General features: G+C 41.2%; 1 protein-coding gene across 1 annotated transcript in view; it reads left to right on the forward strand.

Annotated features, from left to right (window-relative positions):
- Window positions 1–2564: 2564 nt before the first annotated feature.
- slco5a1 (solute carrier organic anion transporter family member 5A1) overlaps window positions 2565–18577 on the forward strand; it is a 74868-nt gene continuing 58855 nt past the window's right edge. The window contains exons 1-2 of the mRNA XM_084747692.1: window positions 2565–2611; window positions 3122–4521. Coding sequence (XP_084603818.1) covers window positions 3567–4521 — 955 coding nt within the window. The 5' untranslated portion in view covers window positions 2565–2611; window positions 3122–3566. The remainder of the gene's footprint in view (window positions 2612–3121; window positions 4522–18577) is intronic.

Below are 18577 nucleotides of genomic sequence, written 5' to 3' on the forward strand. Positions count from 1 at the left end.
CAGATGTTTTCATTTCGTCCCCATTGACTGAATTGTAACCTCTCAATAATAAAACATGTCAAATTCTATTGTTCATTCAGACTTAGAACAGAATCGATACCTTTATTTATATCTTATAATATTACCCTTTTTATCTTGTAAATTGGGGAGACCTGGGCAATTGTTATGGGGGGACAGTGTACCACACATGATTCCTCCTTTCAGAAATAAGATAGAGGGATGACATTTGCTCTGCACATGCTCAGTGGGATTCTTCCTCTGCCTGTGAAATAAGACCAGGGTCGTTTCAGCTCAGCAGAAGTTTTCAACAAAAACCAGACTTTGAGGTGTGAAAGTTACTTTTTGGATGTACCATATTTTTTCTTCTGCAGTCTAAAGTTTAAATGACAGCAAATTCAAACTTGCACCAATTTTATCTCTAAAAATGAATATGAACAAACTATGCTTATGCAGGTGTTGCTAGCAAGCATACGAGATTTTATCATGGCAGCAAGAACTGGGGCAATTGTTACACTGTGTTTTTTATTGCCCCTGAGCTACATGCATCTTGTTTGCACCTTGTTTGTGTTGACATCAGTGACATAAATTAAGATGAACTCCACTCAGCAGGGCTCAGCTGTCAATCGTGATGTGAAACACGCTTTTTATAGCATCAAAAAGCTGATTAAAACTAAACGTTTAAAACAAGAATACTTGAATAAACATCAGTATGATAGGAATTATCTAAAATGACATACTATATTAGAGAAAAAATGTATTTGACGTTTACTTTGACGTTTCAGTTCGACCCATGACCTATCTGCTAACATGGAAGAGGCAGGATTTCTGACTTTTACTGCAGCCAGCCACCAGGGGGTAATCATGATGTTCTGACTTCATTTTTGGGGAGACATCACATTGTCCATCTCTATATATGTCCTTTATAGTAACGTGATTATATCTTATTGATGTGCAATATGAATATATTTAATTAAAATTAGTGGCAGGATTAAAAAGAGTGTATAAACAACATTCCTCCAGTGTAGACAGTTATTTCCATGCAGTCTTCATTTGAAATGTACAAGTCATTTTCATCAATGAAAAGAGTGGTAGTATTCCCTGAAGAATTAAACTGCCTCCACTTGACATATGTACATATATTTTTTTTTTTTACAATTTATTGCGTCAGAGAGACTGCCAGGCAAAGAGCCCATTGTCTATATGAGCCTGTGACCAGTCAATCACTGCTGGGTCAGCAAGGGTCCCAGCTGTCCACATGACGTAGTGCACTAAACAACCCACCATATGGAGGCGACAAGCATGCTGGGATATGAAGTTCTAGATGTTTGTGTATATTAATTGAACTGAATAAAAATATGGATGCATTAGTATTTACAGAAATATTCTGTGTTGTTTATATCTTAAATAGACGCTGTTATTCATCTCAGCTTTACTTGTAGTCACATAGTGCGCTGAACGCACCAGAGGCTCAGAAAAAACTACAAGTCCCAAAGTGGCTTAGGTGAAAAACAATTCACCCCCACGATTGCTGCGTTCAGGGTGCTTTCTACTCGTTGGGTTTTAGCTAATAGGTCGAAAATTTAACAGATTAGTCCCGTATCTGTGTGAATATCGAACAATACCAACAAAAAGACCAACAAATGTTTATAATTGATTGTTTTCACATTTTAGAATTCAAAGAGTACAGAGATTTAATTTATAGACGTAAAAAGATTTATATTTTTTTGAAAATATAAAATCAATCAATCAATTTGTCAGTCAATAAAATATCCAAGTAAAATAAAAAACAAGTAACTAAAACCAGCCCAGATTGCAAATGAATGTGCAATCAAATTAGTTACATTGTCAACGATTGCTTGATTACGTTTTTGATTATGTCTTTAGAATATGGTGATTTTAGTTTCTATTTTTAATGATACATTATGGATAATGGTGTTTATAGCCCTTTTTATTTACACTGAAAATGGAAAATAAGCATTTTGAATAAGTGCTCCTCTTACTCCTCTTATTCTTGACTGTTGCAATAACAGTCCCCTGGCTGGCAACAACAAAGACTTACACAAAAGAAACAGCATCCCACATGTTGTAGGATACACATAGCATACACCTGTTTTTAAAAGGATCATTTGAGCTGATCAACTATAACTGCTGAATATTGCAAATATTTTATTTGCACTGAAAATGTTTTGAGATGTTAAAAGAGAAGAAAAATATTTGTGACATTGTAACAAATATAAAAATGTAACATGTAACCATAAGGTATAATATTTTAAATGTTAGATTTCGAAATAATCCAAATATAAGAGGATTAGATTTCTAAAACATCCTTTGCTTATGTTAGTAATTACAAAAAAAGCCATGCAATTTGTATTCAATAGCTGTTGAGAGTAATCTGACGCAACCCTGTTCATGAGGTAATGTAATAATAACTGGACACATTCAGCTTTGGGGCTACTTTATTTGTTCTCCGAACTGGTGATTCTGCCATTTCCGAGGGTCATTGAAGGCATCATTGGCCACCAGCAGCAGCAGCAACCATCGGCATCAAACAGCTTTCATTCAGTGAGTGGCCGCTCTGTGGAGAACAACAGGCTACCTCCCTCTGTCCTGTGTGAGTATCACAGCCCCTCTGTACCTCCAGCCTTTCCTAGAAGTTATGCCAAATTTAATCTGTCGCCGTCTCGGTCGAGGACGAGACTCGCTGTCGCTTAATTTTCCCAGAAATGTCTCGTGTTGAATGTGGGTTTTAGTTCTTTTCAAAGTCATGACTGAGACGTTTGTGGACAGCGTGGTCTTTTGTTCTCTAGGTATATTTCTCGTTTTGACAAAGGGGAGCTGGGTGTTATTTAAGGTTTACCCGCTGCGACAGTTTGACACCGATGCGACTGTTTGTTCGTGTCGGTAATTTTGTTATTTCTGGTGGGATATTTTGTTCTGTTTAGCAATTTAGCGATACGAAGTGAGCAGTTTAATCTAGGGTGGACCACATTACCATATAGCCAGGAGTGAAAATGGTTAGATTTTGTAGGTATAAAGCCTAAATGTGTCCACTTTTTAAATAGCAACATTTTTTAAATGTTTTCTCATATTTTAATTTCCTGTTTTTATCTTTTTTTCCTAGGATGCTGCACAGTTATGGGACAAAGGAAACAAAAAACCTTTATGAATCAAGGTTGCTACCTAACAAAGAGCCATAAAATCAGTATCAACGTGGCATCCTGCAGTAAATGAGGGGAGCTTTGTAAAGACAGCACCTTTTTGTTATTGATTAAATGTTTTTAAGCTATTTAATGTAAACAGTTCAGTCCTTAAGACAATATTCTGAAGTGTTAAATAAAGAAAGGTGATGTTCCTCTGTATTCAGTCAGGATACCACTGTCACTAGTGGCTTGTAAGAATAGTTTGGTGCTATGTGGAATAAAACATGCACATAACTAGAGGGGTTCAGTGCGCCCCAGTCCTACTGGCAGGCCACAGTCTTTGCTCCAGCACCCAGCCCTGCAGCAGCTCCACTGTGTCCTCATGTGGCTCTAGATTCTGACTGAAGCTACATCTCCAGCTTCGCCATGACTTCATCAGACAATGACGAAACGGGGAGCGACCTGTCCGAGTCTCTGGAGATCCGTGAGCTCCAGGACCAGTACATGGACCCGGAAAACTGCTTCAAGTCCAAAAGCTTACCCATCCTGAACGGACCCTGTCAAAAGCCTGCGGAGTCTCGACTGGTCAACACCACCCACACCTGTGTGGCAGTGCAGGAGAGCAGCGAGCTCCAGCCCAAAACCCCAGAAGACTCCAGCCAGGCAGAGTCTCCCTCCTCCAGGACAGACTTCTCCCCCTCTGCGTCCAGCATGGTGGGGCTCAGCAGCTCTTTACCTGTGGAGGGTCGGGCTCCAGCTGGCTCCGGGGGTAAAAAACTTGGTTTCTCTCTCACCCGCCTTATACGCATCCCAGCCAGGAAGTACGTGCGGGTCATCCTTAGGGACTCCCGCTGCTTCCTGTTCTGCATGTGCTACCTGACCTTCATCCAGTCCCTGATGGTGTCGGGCTACCTGAGTAGCGTCATCACCACCATCGAGAAGCGTTACAGCCTTCGCAGCTCCGAGTCTGGCCTGCTGGTCAGCTGCTTCGACATCGGCAGCCTCCTGGTGGTGGTCTTCATCTCCTACTTCGGTGGTAGAGGTCAGAGGCCGCGCTGGCTGGCTGTGGGTGGTGTGGTCATCGCTGTAGGGGCAGCGTTGTTTTCCCTGCCCCACTTCATCTCGCCACCCTACCAGATCCAGGAGATGAACTCATCCGCGGGCCATGAAGGCCTCTGTCAGAGTGGCAACAGCAGCGGGCGCGACCTGCTCGACGTGGCATCGTGCCCACGAGACCAGGAGGGCAACGAGCACAACCTGTATGTGACTCTGTTCATCTGTGCCCAGATACTGGTGGGCATGGGGTCGACGCCGATCTACACCCTGGGGCCCACCTACCTGGACGACAATGTGAAGAAAGAAAATGCATCTCTTTACCTGGGTAAGACAAATTTTGATGCACCAGTATTTGAAAACCACTGAAATCCGTTTTAGTTTCCTTGCTTATTACTGAAAACATTAATCGATTATCAAAATAGTTGACGATTAATGTGATAGTTGACAACTAGGGTTGGGACGATGGACAGTCATGGCTTACAGTCATCCACCACTTAGTCTTACCAACATAACATTGTCATTTAAAAGTCTTTTGTATTTGAGGTAGTGTGTACCTTCAGAGTTGTTGCCTTTTCCATATTGTGTTTATTTATTAATTTTTTTAAAACAACTAAGTTATCAACATGTGGTGCTGAGAAGAAGACCCTTTAAGACCTAGCAACAGTATCATCATCCATTGTGATGTCTCACTGTGGAAATCATCTTTTGCCAATTTGGTATACTTCACCCAACCCTATTGACAGCTAACCGATTAATCGACTTAATTGTTGCAGCTTTGATTGTTCCAGTTTCTTAAATGTCAGAATTTGCTGCTTTTCTTTATTATATATAGTTGCATTTCTACTGCAGGAACATTCCCCGTAGACTAAGAACCATACGAGAAACTCGGTGCATCAACCACAGGCACCAGGCTCTTAATTAACTTCCAAGGGCATTGTTTTAACCCCCAGAATGTCAGCCTTGCTCAGGGGTGGTACTTTCCAAAAGAAAACCAACTTTGGGGGTGGGTCTTGCAGTGCTGAGACATTTCTGATTGTATAGTCGCATGCAAAAATTAGGTATTAAAACAGATGTCGCTTTTTCATGGGTCAGTGGACTGATTGACCTAATCTTTGTGGAGCTTTAGGAACCGTTTAAGTCCTTGAAAAGAAGTTCCTGGGACTAAAAGTTCTGGGTGGAAATGCAGCTTATGATATAAATAACTGGCATTTATAAAAAAAAAAAATGTGTTGCAGTTATGTGGTTTTACACAGAACACCTTAACAGTTTGACTAGTCTCTACAGCTCTGGTGTGTGACCATGTTTGTGATCTGAACACAATCAGTATCAAGTGTCTTAACTGATTTCATCGCCATTTTTAGTGGATTAGATGTTTGCATTTTGATAGATTTAGAAGACAGCTTTGGTCTTGCTGATGTTAACCAGGAAAGGTACAGTATGTGCATGTATGTGTACCCGCTGAGTTCAACAATGCACTCCTATCCCCCCCTGCCCTCTGTCCTTTTGATTTAATCTCCGCGGCATGCAACCTCTGCACCACACTGAGGTAAATACAGACACTGCAAAGTCAACCTTGGGCCATGAGAGGAGTGTGGGACGAGAAGCAGAACTGGGTTGCCTATGATTAATGGTCCTGTACTGTCTGCATGTGTGTGTGTAGGATAGTACTGCTGTATCCTCAGGCTTGTGTGTGTGTGTGTGTGTGCACAGAGGGCTGGCAGCGGTAGAAACATGCTCTCATGTTGAGCCAGAAAAGACGAGTTTTTGGTTTGTTTGACTGCGAGCAGATTGTCTGTTGTGTTCTTGCACAGGTATCCTGTTATTCACCTGGTATGCTGGAGCTCTGCTGATCTTAATGGTTTTGCTCAGCATGATTGGCTGTACATACATACCACATACTCTACATAGTTCATAGAGCAGTGCATGATCATAGAAGTAATCCTCCTGTCTGTCTGCATACTGTAGCTGGGTTATTGGGACATGGGGTACCCCTCAATCTGGTGCAGTGTCTTACACAGATGGTCGCTGTCCCACTGACCTCTGTGTTGGGCTGCAACTGTTTTCATCATCAGTTAATCTATTGATTATGTGTTTTATTAATCGTCAAGTTGTTTACACTGTAAGATGTCAGGAAATGGCAAAAGATGGCCTTCACAGGGTGATAGAGCCTATGATGACGTCTTCAATTTGCTCATGCCCAACTAAGAGTCCAAATCCCCAAAACTGTTCACTGTGCAATGGCATGATATTTCTGAATGTCTGCATTTTCATGTCAAAGGAAAAGTTTGGATTGTCTGAAGTGGGGCTGTGTGATGTACGTACCTTATAGAATATGGGAGTTGTTGAGCTACCACTTCCTCGATCTGTTAGTTTTTGTTTTTTTGGGACTTAGATGATTAGATGATTGAATTATCCTTTTAAAACTCAGATGTCACGCAGTAACACAAACTAACTCACATGTCAAGGCATCAGTAGACCAACACCTCCTTTGTTCTATAAGGTAAAATGGCTGATTTTGCCTAGGGTGCTTGAAATGAATACATCATTGCTTAACTTTTGTGATGTGTGTAATACACTGACTATGTATAAGTACCTCGTACAACCACGCATCAAAAAAATCTGAGCTGTCCCTTTAAATGATGAATCAATTGTTGGTTTTGTTGATTTCACTTTCGGTTGATCCGTTAAACAATGAATTGACTAAGTGTTTCACTTTGTTTTTATTTTCATCTGCCTTTTTTTTGTCTGTGTATATTTATGCTTCTGTTTCACAAAAACAACACTAAGTTGGTTGCGCAGCATTAGCCACACTGCTGACACCAACCCTTGATCACAACATTACACAGCCTATGGAGCATATTCGCTGTCGAGTCCTTTCGCTGCCTGCTCCGCTGCCCTCGAGACCCAGTATTGATCAGATCCCTGCGTCACAGGGAGCCGATGCAGCATAGCTGTTGCAAAACAAGAAGAAAACAACCTCAACTACTGACTCTCTGTGCCCTCACCTTGGTGAGGCACTCAGAGCGAATGCATCAGGGCTCGTATAAGGTTCATTGATTCATCGAAGTCAAGACATCCTCCTCGTACAGATATCCATCAAAAGCAGCGCTTGCTTCGGTGACCTTGATGGTTATTTTCAGTGGACTGGCAGAGGGATAATCTGTTTCGTTCCAGCGCGGCGTTGTTTGGGAAAACAAGAGACATGTTCTGACATGTTAGAGGGAGCAGATAAGGAGGGAAAAATGTTCCTGATTTGAGTATCAGATTCTCAAAATAGCTATGGTAATTGGGCTTCAGTTTTATGTGACATTCTCTGAGGCATGTTTTACAGTAAGAATTGTGCATAAATCACAAGGAGTGAAGGAAGGAAGCTGAGAAAAAAAGACATTGTTGGCAAGTGTAAGAATTGACATTGAAATGTTCTTTTTTAACCTCTACCCATCCCCCTTTCTCCCTGTAAGACAGAACATAGACTACTACAATAAAACCTATTTACCCAGAAAACCTGCAGTCCTTCATATCCTCAATTCAGAACAGCTGTATTGGCATGAGAAACCAAAGATCAAAGCAAGTGTGGAAAAAAAACAAAAGTACATTGCAAAGGTCAGTGTAACATGTAATGTAATGTATATAAACAAAAGAAAGGTGGTTTTGTTGTTCCAAATATATGTATATATACACGGATTGATACAAAAATTGTTAGCAAATGTAGATTTTCAGTTAAAAAATTGAAATGCTGTTAAGCAAGAACTGTATAATCTTGTTCGGTGGACTTGGTTTATTTGTTTAGTGCCTGTGTGTTCCCCCCTATCAGGGTCTGGGCATGAAGATGTATAGACAGTGCAAGATCATGCAAAAAAAAATTACTCAATAGTACAGCAAAAATGTTGCTGAGAGAGTGCAAAGTTTATAGACTGTTACAAATAGTTCAGCTGCTGTAGGTGTAACGCTGTAAAGCTGCAAAAACTGTGCAGAATTGTAAGCGGTAGAGCAATATGTTTTCCTAGCTTCATTTTGTGGAGATGTAGGCTACCCATATCTTGAGGAGGCTTCCCCTGCACTTACCTCGAGGTGTTTCTTTTTCCCCAAACCCATTAATGTAAACCCCATCTCAATTTACACTGGCTCAGAGGGGAGGAGTTGCTAGCTTTTGTAGGACAGTGCGGTTTACACTGAGGGGTACTTCTGGTGCCCTTGGAGGGAGAGAACGAGTGTGTGTGTGTGTCTTTTTGTCAGGATCTTATATCCGTGTGTATGCATGCATACACAGTAAGGCATTCCCACTGACCTGTCACCCCATTTCCCAGCTCTGGCCCCACGTCACTATGGTAATGTAACGGGCACAGCATCTGAACTTTGACTGTATTTTTTGAGAAAATTAGGGTACAGCTAATATGGCTTTGTAGATCTCTCTTCATTTAGGATTTTGTGGTTTTATAGTATTCCTCTAGAGAGTATAAAAGCAAAAACTGGCGGCACCGTGTGCACATTTCTGCCTCTTTCCTCAGTCGTTTCTCCCTTTATGGTCTGACAGATTTACAACATACCATTCTCAGCGTTACTGTGGTGAACGTTTGTCTGTGCCCTCCTCTGAGAAGCCTCTCCATCTTCTGTGAAGGTGCTCGTTGCATTAGATGAGGTTTCTGCGCTTCGGCTGAGTAACAATCTGCAGTAAAGGTTCAACTGGAAGCAAACTTACTTGAACCGCTGCCCAGTTTTTGTTCTTGTTTTGTTGTCTCTGCTGTTTCTGAATGTCTCCAATCCGTCACCACCTCAGTCTGATTTGGCAACATAATGAACCACAGATCTGATCAATTATCTAGATGCTCTTCATTGAATTGTTGATCCATTCCAAGGTCTAGCCACTGGCTTTGACCTCAGGTTATGGAGGGGGCAGTTTTCTTTGTTTCTTTCTCTTATCCACTGATGGCTTCTGTGATTTACAAGCTAATGATGCTGAGAAGCTGTTATTGATGTAGGACAAATGGAGAGGTCAACTCTGATTAGATTGCTGTCTGCGTGTCCACATTACCTTCCAGAGGAAAGAGTCTAGGCATGAAATTTACTTAAAAGAGACACCAGCAAGAGTAAGCTGGTTTCAAAAGTAGGCCTAATTTTTTAATTAAAAAAAGAAAGATATCCAGTCCTAGAAGGCAGGTACAAAGGTTGACAGGCAGAAAGTTCTTATTACAGGCCTGCAACAGCCAAAGATAACATTTTTCTCTTTTGAGTTTTTTATTTATTGATTGCTGTATATACTGGATGTAAAGAGGATGCCATTAAATACAACAAAGAATGCTTCTAAAATAGCAAAAATTGTTGGACGATGTCGACCAAATTGCCATATGGTGATGTCCACTTTGCAATGGATGTTTTCATTGCCCTTTGTGTCTCTAACTTAGTTATTGTCAGCCCCTGAAGCTTGATAAAATGTTGGCTGCTAGCTATACTGAGGAAGCTAAGCTAAGAAAACAATAGCACGAACAACAATGCCATTAATGAAAGAAAATGCCAACAGTGGCATGCAGAAAAGAAACACTGCCGCCACCAATGTAACTGAGCGTCTTGGATTCTCCTAACTGGGCATGTTTAATAAGAAAATGAAAAACAGGACATTGAGACATAGTGCAATGACCAGCAGCAGCAGCATCTTTTTATTTTGTCTCCCACATGTCAAAAACAGAACAACTCTTACCTTATGGCAACCCTGAGGGGACACACCACCTCAAATGAGGCTGTAATCACAATGTTACAATACTAGAGGGCTCAGTGGTTGATGATTTGCGGCCATTGGTGATGACGATGGCGTCATCCATCAGCCCAACCTTATTAAAACTAAAGTTAGAGACAGAGTGAGCGCATGGACCAGCTTTTATAGCCTGGAAGGCCCAGGTGATTTGGGTCAGCCTTCAGCCCTCCTGTGTTGGCCAGTTGCATGCTGAGGGTGGCCAGGACAGCCACAAAGGCACCTGTTATTACAACCCTTTGTTTATGCACCGTTGTTCTTTGATAACCTTTTTATTGTCTAGACTTTGCAGCCTCTTTGCATACAAATATGCAAGTAGCCAGCCTCTCTACATGCAGGATAAGGTTAATTGATTCTAGAGTCCCGCTGCCTCCGCATTAAGTAGTTTTCTGTGCATATGACTCTGAAACTAACATTCTGGTGTGTGTGTTATTGGTGCTTGTGTATTATTAATGTTTTGTTAGAAAAACCAAGGGCATCTGACGTAACCCTGGCCTGACACAGTGGTACTGTAGAGGCCTGTTTATTTACTAAAGAGGAGGAGGAGAAGAGACACACTTTCATGCTCGCATAAGCACAAGGGGTGTGTTCTCTGCTCTCTCCCCCTGACAAATTTAGAAAGAACAGTTGCTCCTAGTCTCTCTCCTGAAGTGTGTGTGTGTGTAATATCTGACCCAACCAGATTAGAGAGGAAAAACACAGGAATGAACAGTCAGTTTACAGTCAAACGTCAGTGTGGATTATCAGCCTTGTCCCCGGCACATCTCTCTCTGTGCACGCTCAGTCAATTTCATTAAATTGTGTGTCCTGCTCTGCTCTGCAGCCAAAGCAAATGCAGATTGTGCACACACAGAGGCAAACACACAAGTCCCCAGAGAACCTGCCCCTCTCCCCGCCGCTCTGTGCCCCTCCAGGCCGACGGATCACATTTCAGGATTGGTTAGGGTACACGTTTGGCCCCAGTCAGAGGCTGGCACATATGTAGAAAGAAGTCCTGTCTCATCACCGTCCCCTTGGCTTATTCTCAAGGAGGTTTTAAATATCTCTGCCCCCCTCTCCCTCCACGCAGTGCTGTTGGACGGCCACACAGGCCCTCAGGTTACTCAGCAGCAGACGACCTTTTTAGCTGCAGACTGCAGGGATGCCAGCTCTCACTACTACTACTACTACTACAACTCTCCTGTGAACTGCTGACCCCTCTGTGGCCGGTCCACTGCCACTAATGACTCCCTCTGTGCTTGTCACCTGAAAGTCGAAGGTCTGAATCATCAGTCGGAGGCCCCTCTGTTGACTGAGATTCTTCCAGTTGAGCAGTCAGTTTTTTTCCCCCTTTGTCAGATAGTGTGCATTTTAATGAAAGAAAATGCACAGGGTTAGTCCTTCAATGACGAATTACGGGAGAATCATAAATATATTTTTTATTAGCTGGCGCATCTATTAAGAAAGAAATTTTTGTCAACTTGAGATGGTGGTTAGATGATGAGAGAAAAAGAAACGAATGTTTGGTAAAGTTTCTGCTGTTATTTAGCTGTCACTGTTCACAGAACAATGCAACAGCATGACAGGCTGTAAACTTTAAAGACAGAGCCTCCACATCAACATAAATGATGAAACTAACTGTGGAAGCAGAGATGATAGAACTGCAGTGCAAGTGACGCCTGCTTGTTTGCTTGTGCAGTGTTTAACCAGAATCAGCTGTTTTAAACTGTAATTATAACTTCGTCATCGTCAGCTTTATTGAAAGTCAACAAAAACAAAATAAGCCTCACCAAAAATGCTGCTACAGCCTGGGGAGAGAAGTTCTGTGGTGCACTGATTTATAACTGAACTATAAGAGGATGCACACTCTGACTGTGTGAAAATCTGATGGTTTCATATCACAGTTGATAAAGAAAAGTGTTGAGATGTGAGTCTTACTGCTAAAATATAATCGTTAGGCTGATATTGGAATTTATTGTGGCGCACTGAACTGGAAAAAAAAAAAAGACCCAGTTGAGTGTTCATAGCCAAATCTGATTAGACAGAAAAAGTTCTTCAGTGAAGTCGTACTCTGTGCTTCACTGTCATTTTTCTCTCCATCTACCTGCCCTCCTCAAAAGACAATCTTCACTTTAATCACAGGAAGAGTAGGAGTGATGGAACAAGGCAGAGAAAGTTCAGCAAAATGTGTGGGAGTCTGTTTGTTTCCAGAGGCAGGGGTCTTAATCACAACAACTGCGTAGTGCTGTCATTGCTCAACCCTTATTGGCCGATGACTTCTGGCCATTTCTCAGTGTTGTGGCCGGGTTGTTTTGACAGTGTGGGAAGGTTCCTGGGGAAATGCCACAAGAGGTTTTCATGATAGCAGGAACGCTGAGAAACCTTTTGTTTTCAGCTATGCGGGAAATAAATGGACATTTTTTCTTTGTTCTTTCTGGCTCTTTGGTCCATGTTGTTCCTCCAAATCCTCCTTGATCCCTGGCTCTTGTTGGCTTGGGTTAAAATTAAATAATGCCCTGAAATACCTTTTGAAGTGGTTTAATTTTCCCTGCACGGAAACACTGTAGGGAGATTGTTACTTCTCAAATGTTTTTGTGACATTTACACATTAGAAATCAGCTTGGAAAATGAGATACGATTCAGGTTTTCAGAGTGATTAACTGTGTAGCTGAGGGGTTTTATGTGTTTAGCCAGATGTTATGTCATAACAGCATAAAGCTCAGGACCGCACACATCTCCTCCCTTAGCCACAAAGCCACAAATCCTAATTATTTAACATCTTGGGGGAATAACACAATTACCTGAACAGCGTCTGTCGATTTAGACGAATTACAGTCCCTTGTTCACATATAATTGATAACAGATCTTAAAGGGATAGTTGCGATTATTTTATGTGGGGTCATATGAGGTATGATGCCTGTCAGCATGCCCACTAGTTTGGAGAAGTAGAGAGCAATACCAACATGGAAGCTAAGTAATGTCCTGCTGTGGACGACGTCAGCAACCAAAGGTATTTTAGCCTCTTTAAAAAGTCTGCTTAATTAGTATCAGATTAAGTGTATATTTCGAATATTTTTGCTGCTTAACTTTGCTGTCAGACAACCTTTTCCAATGGGAAAATGTCATTATATAAGCAAAATTTTGCTCACTCCAAACCAACCAGACTCCACTGGCGAATTCGGTAATTTTAGCTGGCAGAAAATGGGAATTGCCAGTCTACCTCTGCCTTGATCGGTTAATTTGGTGTGTGTGTGACTTGGTGAATTAGAATTATCCTTTTAATACTCTGTATTTTGCAGGGTAAAGTTACTGATTTTGCCCATGGAGTCTGATTGGTTTAGAGAGAGTGATATCTGGCTTATATAACAGCATTTTCCTATCATAAAAGGCTGTGTCATAGCAAAATAAACTGGTGAAAATATTCTAAATATAGCATACACTTAAACTACAATTTTTTTATAGCTGATATACTATCGACAAGCACCTCATACAGCCCCACATCAAATAATCTGAACTATTCCTTTAATGTGACATCTACTTGCAAATAGTGCTTTCACATCTGATTCTTCCCTGTGATCGTTTTATGGCCAGTAACATAAAAACGAGAGGCCACTTCACTTCAGAGGTCCTTCGCCTTTTTACCTCTGCTGCCTGAAAGCACTCAAAAACCTGCAGCCTCTGTGTGTGTTTTCTCTCATTAAACCAATCAACATTGTAAGGAAAAGCTTGTCCTTCCTTTTGCCTGTCAGGAAATGAGTGGCTGCCAATAATTACCAGATGTTTATCTGTTGCCACGGGTACAGTATGTCCTGTGATGGCTATCAGCACTGAGGGTACTGTTGTTATCAAGCACTGCATTCCCACAAGTCAGGGACTCTTTGAGTTCTCTGTAAAAACAACCACAGAAAAAAACATTTTTAACTTAAAAAGGCAGTAGTATCTGGGCTGCCTTAAAATTTAAAGTTGACTGATTATGAAAAGACAAGTTGAAGTAATTTTGTGATGAATCATGACAAAATAACTCTTTTGTGAAACAAACATATTAATTAATCGGAATCAACAACTGATCGGTCACACTAATGAAAATTACAAATCCGTTTGATTCCTTTTGGGTCTCAGGAGAGTTTTAATTCTCAAACAGTGCATGCTGGGAAGTCTGTTAATATGCCGATGATGTGTCTTTAGAAATTGAGAGTTGATTGAACTGTCATTCACCTCATTGTTTCAAGTCAATGACTAGTTAGAAGAACTCGTATTCATAAGTTCTGAAAATAAGCACTGGAAGTGTTAGGTTTAATTAACTTGAATTAATAAAACATGTATATTTACGTTAGGTTAATGGAGAAAAAGATCAGTTGGTTCCTCTAAATTCCTCATGGTTTTTTACAGTGCTGCATTGAGATTGAACATATCTGACCTGCGTCAACTCTCTCTGGATGGAATAGCTACTGAGCAGAGACAGCCTGTACGTCCACGTCGAGCTGCATTACATTCAATCGCATAAGCTCAGCTCAGTCCACCCTTCATGTTGATTCAGCCTTCAGCGTGTTGTTAGAAATATTTTGCTACAGAACTGAAAAAAAAAAAAATCTTTCTCCATTCTGGTGTTATGCCCCCTGAGCGGTGGACAGGCTATTGTTCTCCTTGACCCCTGTACTGCAAAGATGGAGAATGAGGGAGGGGGAGAGGGCTGCTGGAGGGGAGGAGTGTTAATGGCATTTACATAAGTGTAAGAACATGTGGAGCACAAAGAAGCTGTGGTATCTATCTGGGGGAAAATGCTGTTGTTCACAAATAGGAGTCTGAACAGATTTTCTCACCACCAACAACATTGGAGAGAAAAAAAGCACTTCTTTTATAATATGTGTCTGGTTTATTGACATTTTTACACACCAAATGTCCTCTTTATATGGACTTTTTTCTCTTAAATTGGCATTTGTCCCCTTCTGACCTTCAGCTGTTACTCTACTGTGCTGACCCATGTGTTGAGCCTCCTGGAGGGACAGGAGCTCACTCTGAGGGAGATGGATCGCACTAAACGTTTGCTGACCTCACCCTGTGGGATTGCTGCTACACACACACACACACACACACATACACATACAGATGTGCTGAAAAACAATGCACTAAGACTAAAAATGTAGCTTGACAAGCGTAAGGACCGGGGCGAATTTCCCTCTGCACATTCATCTGTCTGCCTTAACGGCTCTGCCAGGCTCTGTTGTACCACTAAATGTAGCATTAAGCTGGTTTTGCATTATATAATGCAGGCTAATGGGCAAACATGTAACTGTGATACAGCTCATTAGAGAGACAGTGTTTTGACAAGTGTCGTCCACTGATGTTAGCTGAGTTATTTCACTTTTGCAGGACGTTTTGGGGAGAAAAATGCTCTCTAATGATTCATTCCATGTAGAATTCGGGGCGCTTCTGTAGCTCAGTTGGTAGAGCGTGCACCCCATGTACTGAGGCTATCAGTCCCCTGCAGCGGCCTCTGGTTCGACTCCCGCCTGTGGCCCTTTGCTGCGTGTCATCCCTTCTCTGTGCTCCCTTTTCTGTCTGTTCTTCAGCTCTCGCTATCCAATAACGGCAAAAAGCCCTCCCAAAAAAATCTAAAAAAAAAAAGTAGAATTTGAGGATTCTTTTAATAGCAGGGTATCAGGATACACTGCCCAGTTGCATAAAAACCACTAGAGTATGGTTTCTCTTAAATTGTCCCCTAAGCATTCCTTATAAAGAATGAGTTGCATAATTTCACTGTAAGGATTTCCTCGGGATGTTGTGAGGGAAAACCCTTTAATCACTAAGCATTTGCCCTTAGCTATGTAAGTATTCCTGTACGTGTTACTAGAAGGTCCTTAGCGACCATTTTCCTCCTGTTAAAATTGACATAATTTATGGAACATGAGACAATGGCTGAATTTATGGTGATTGAAGAGGAGACAGAGAAGACAGAGAAAACCCACTGGACAATAAGAGTGATGAGAAATTTTGTAGCCATCTAGCCAAATGTTAATAGCAGTTTTTGTCGATCTCCTTTCTTGCTGTCACAGTAATATTTTCATATTTCTTCACTACTTCATCTACAGTTAATTTCAAAGCCAATTTCTCACTTTGATTTTGTCAGTTACTTTTTGTCACATCCTCTGCTTGTGTACATTTGTTCTGTCTGTATGGTAAAATGTACTTATGCTTTAGATGTTCCTCAAGGAAAACAACCTTTTCATCTTCTTTTTCATTTTGTTTTCTCTTTGTTGTTCATTTTGGAGAAGCTAAGTGTGTTAGCAAGCTGGCTTGCTACGTCCAAAATTCCATGTTTAACATGCAGTTTAGTGTGCTAAAACAGTAAGGTGTATTACGGTACACAAGGACTGGACTGTATGCCGGCAGAAATATTCCACAATGCAATGCAGTAGTGATGATGACAACAACGACACAACAGGCAAAAGCAGACAGGCAGCAAAGTCAGTGTAATGTAAGCAACGCTTTAATTTCAATGCAAGTAAGGTTTCACATTGCTGGGTGTATTTTAAAAAAAATAAAGATCACTGTTGCCACAGGTTACCACAGTTACATGGCTCCAACCAGCGAGGGGACTCTCAAGAAGTGACAATGTACACGCTGAGCAGTGTGGCAAAAAAAGATGCATGTTGATGTTATTTACACAAAAATATATTGAATGAAAGTACACATTTGGGGGTTTTTAGAGCACAGTATATGATTTCTGATTTAGCTGCTGTCTAGTAACATTAAAAAAATGCCGTGAGTGAAGTGTAACCATGGTAATTGAAGTGCACATGTGCTGTATTGTCACAGTAACTGCTGTGATAGCCTTGGTCTAAACACTAAGACACAAGGAGACAACCTAAGAGGCTTTATGCAATGTTCCTAACTGAACCCCTTAGCTTAGTATATTGCTGTATTTTGCTTAAGGGACAAACTTCTGTTGGACACAGGTACTTTATAATAATTTTCCAAAGCCTGCTGCTCTAATGCAAATTTGTTTCAGGCTTTTGTTCCTGTAGCTGTGTGCTTTACATTTTGGGGGGCCTAGTTGTCGTTAGACTGTTTAGGGTGTGAATGGCAAGAGAGCAGCTGTTGAGAGCTGGCAGGGTGCTTGCATTGGGGGGTGTCTGTGTGCATATGTGTGTGTGTGTGCGCACCTGCAGTTGGGGGGTGGGTGAGGTTTGGGGGTTGCTGGGAACGAGTGTTTGCAGGAGGCAGGGTTTTGTGTTGCAGATCTTGGTTTTCCTGCAAGCCTGCAGTGGCATTTAAACATATGTGCCTCTGTGATGAGACTGCAGATAAGTCTGACCCATCGACATCAAGACTGGCTTCACACACTCTTCGTCACAGTGTGTAGGAGGCACCTCTGCTGCAGAACAGTGTGCTGAGTTCCTTTCTTACCTGCATTAGCTCCAAACAGTGTGAATGAAAACAGCTATGTAGTCAGTCCATCTGCTGTGAGCTCAGCCACAGTAGTTATATTCTCATGAACAGTAATCAAAGGTTTCCAGATTCACAGTTAAGATCACACAAGCTCAGCTATTTATATACATTAATTTAGCCTTTTGTCCTTCCGTCCGCTTTTCTCACTGTTGCCAAGGAAGTGGAGCTCACACAGGACACAAATTTCTAAAAACACACTTGCAGGCCTAAAGAGCAGCAGTAAATGTGATTAAGAACGTGCCCTGATATCCTGGCCTGTCTCAGATATGATATGTTTTCAAGGCGTGAGCCAGTGTAGACTATTAGAAACTGTGATTTGTGTATGAACTTTCATTATGGCTTTTTTGTGAGACCAATATACAGAGTTTATACAGGTGCTGGAAATCCTTGAAAAGCTTTGGATTTTAATGTAGTGGTTTCAAGGTTTGAAAAATGCTTGGTTTCGGATAAAGTGCTTGGAATTATAATTGCCTTACTTTTATAGATCGCTGCCTGACCACAACACATGACTAAAAAGTCTGTCATTCTATTGATTAATTGATTAGTTGTTTGGTCTGTAAGTTGTCAGAAAATGGTGACGTCCTCAAATGTCTTGTTTTTGATGCAGCCTTAAGATATTCAGTTCACTGTCATAAAAAAGTAAAGAAACTAGAAAACGTTACCTTTTTAGAAGCTGAAATCAGAATTTGGAAAGTGTTTTTTTACTCAAAGCAATTAATCTATAATGACTAGTTGTTGATTAATTTAATTGTAGATTAATAATCAATTAATCCTTACAGCTTTTTTAGATATAGAAATAAGATAATTTGGTTATTGGCTCAGCCAGGTTGTGTAGTGTGACAAGTCTACTTACAGACGGGTGACACATTTTGAAATCTGAAGAATTGTTGTGTTTTCTTTAAATATGTCATTTAATCTGTCACAAAAAATAACTTTTGTTGTTTATAGCTGAGTAACATTTGATTTAATATGATGAAGTCAGGGCAGGGACAGGTCAAATGCCCTTTCCAACCTTGGGTATGTTGGGAATCAGCAAGTTGTGTTGTGTATTTTCTTCCCAAGGAGTAGCTGGTGCAGGAATTGGAAAGGAGGCGGAATCGACTGATGAATTAGCCAAATTCTTGGCGCCAGCTTAAGATGGTTGGGGGGGGCAACTGCTTTTAGCACCATGGACCAGATTGCTGTGCCATGTCTGTCAATGAGAGAA

The sequence above is a fragment of the Lutjanus erythropterus genome, chromosome 21, assembly GCF_056507025.1.
Source record: "Lutjanus erythropterus isolate fLutEry1 chromosome 21, fLutEry1.hap2, whole genome shotgun sequence".
Taxonomy (NCBI): Eukaryota; Metazoa; Chordata; class Actinopteri; order Lutjaniformes; family Lutjanidae; genus Lutjanus; species Lutjanus erythropterus.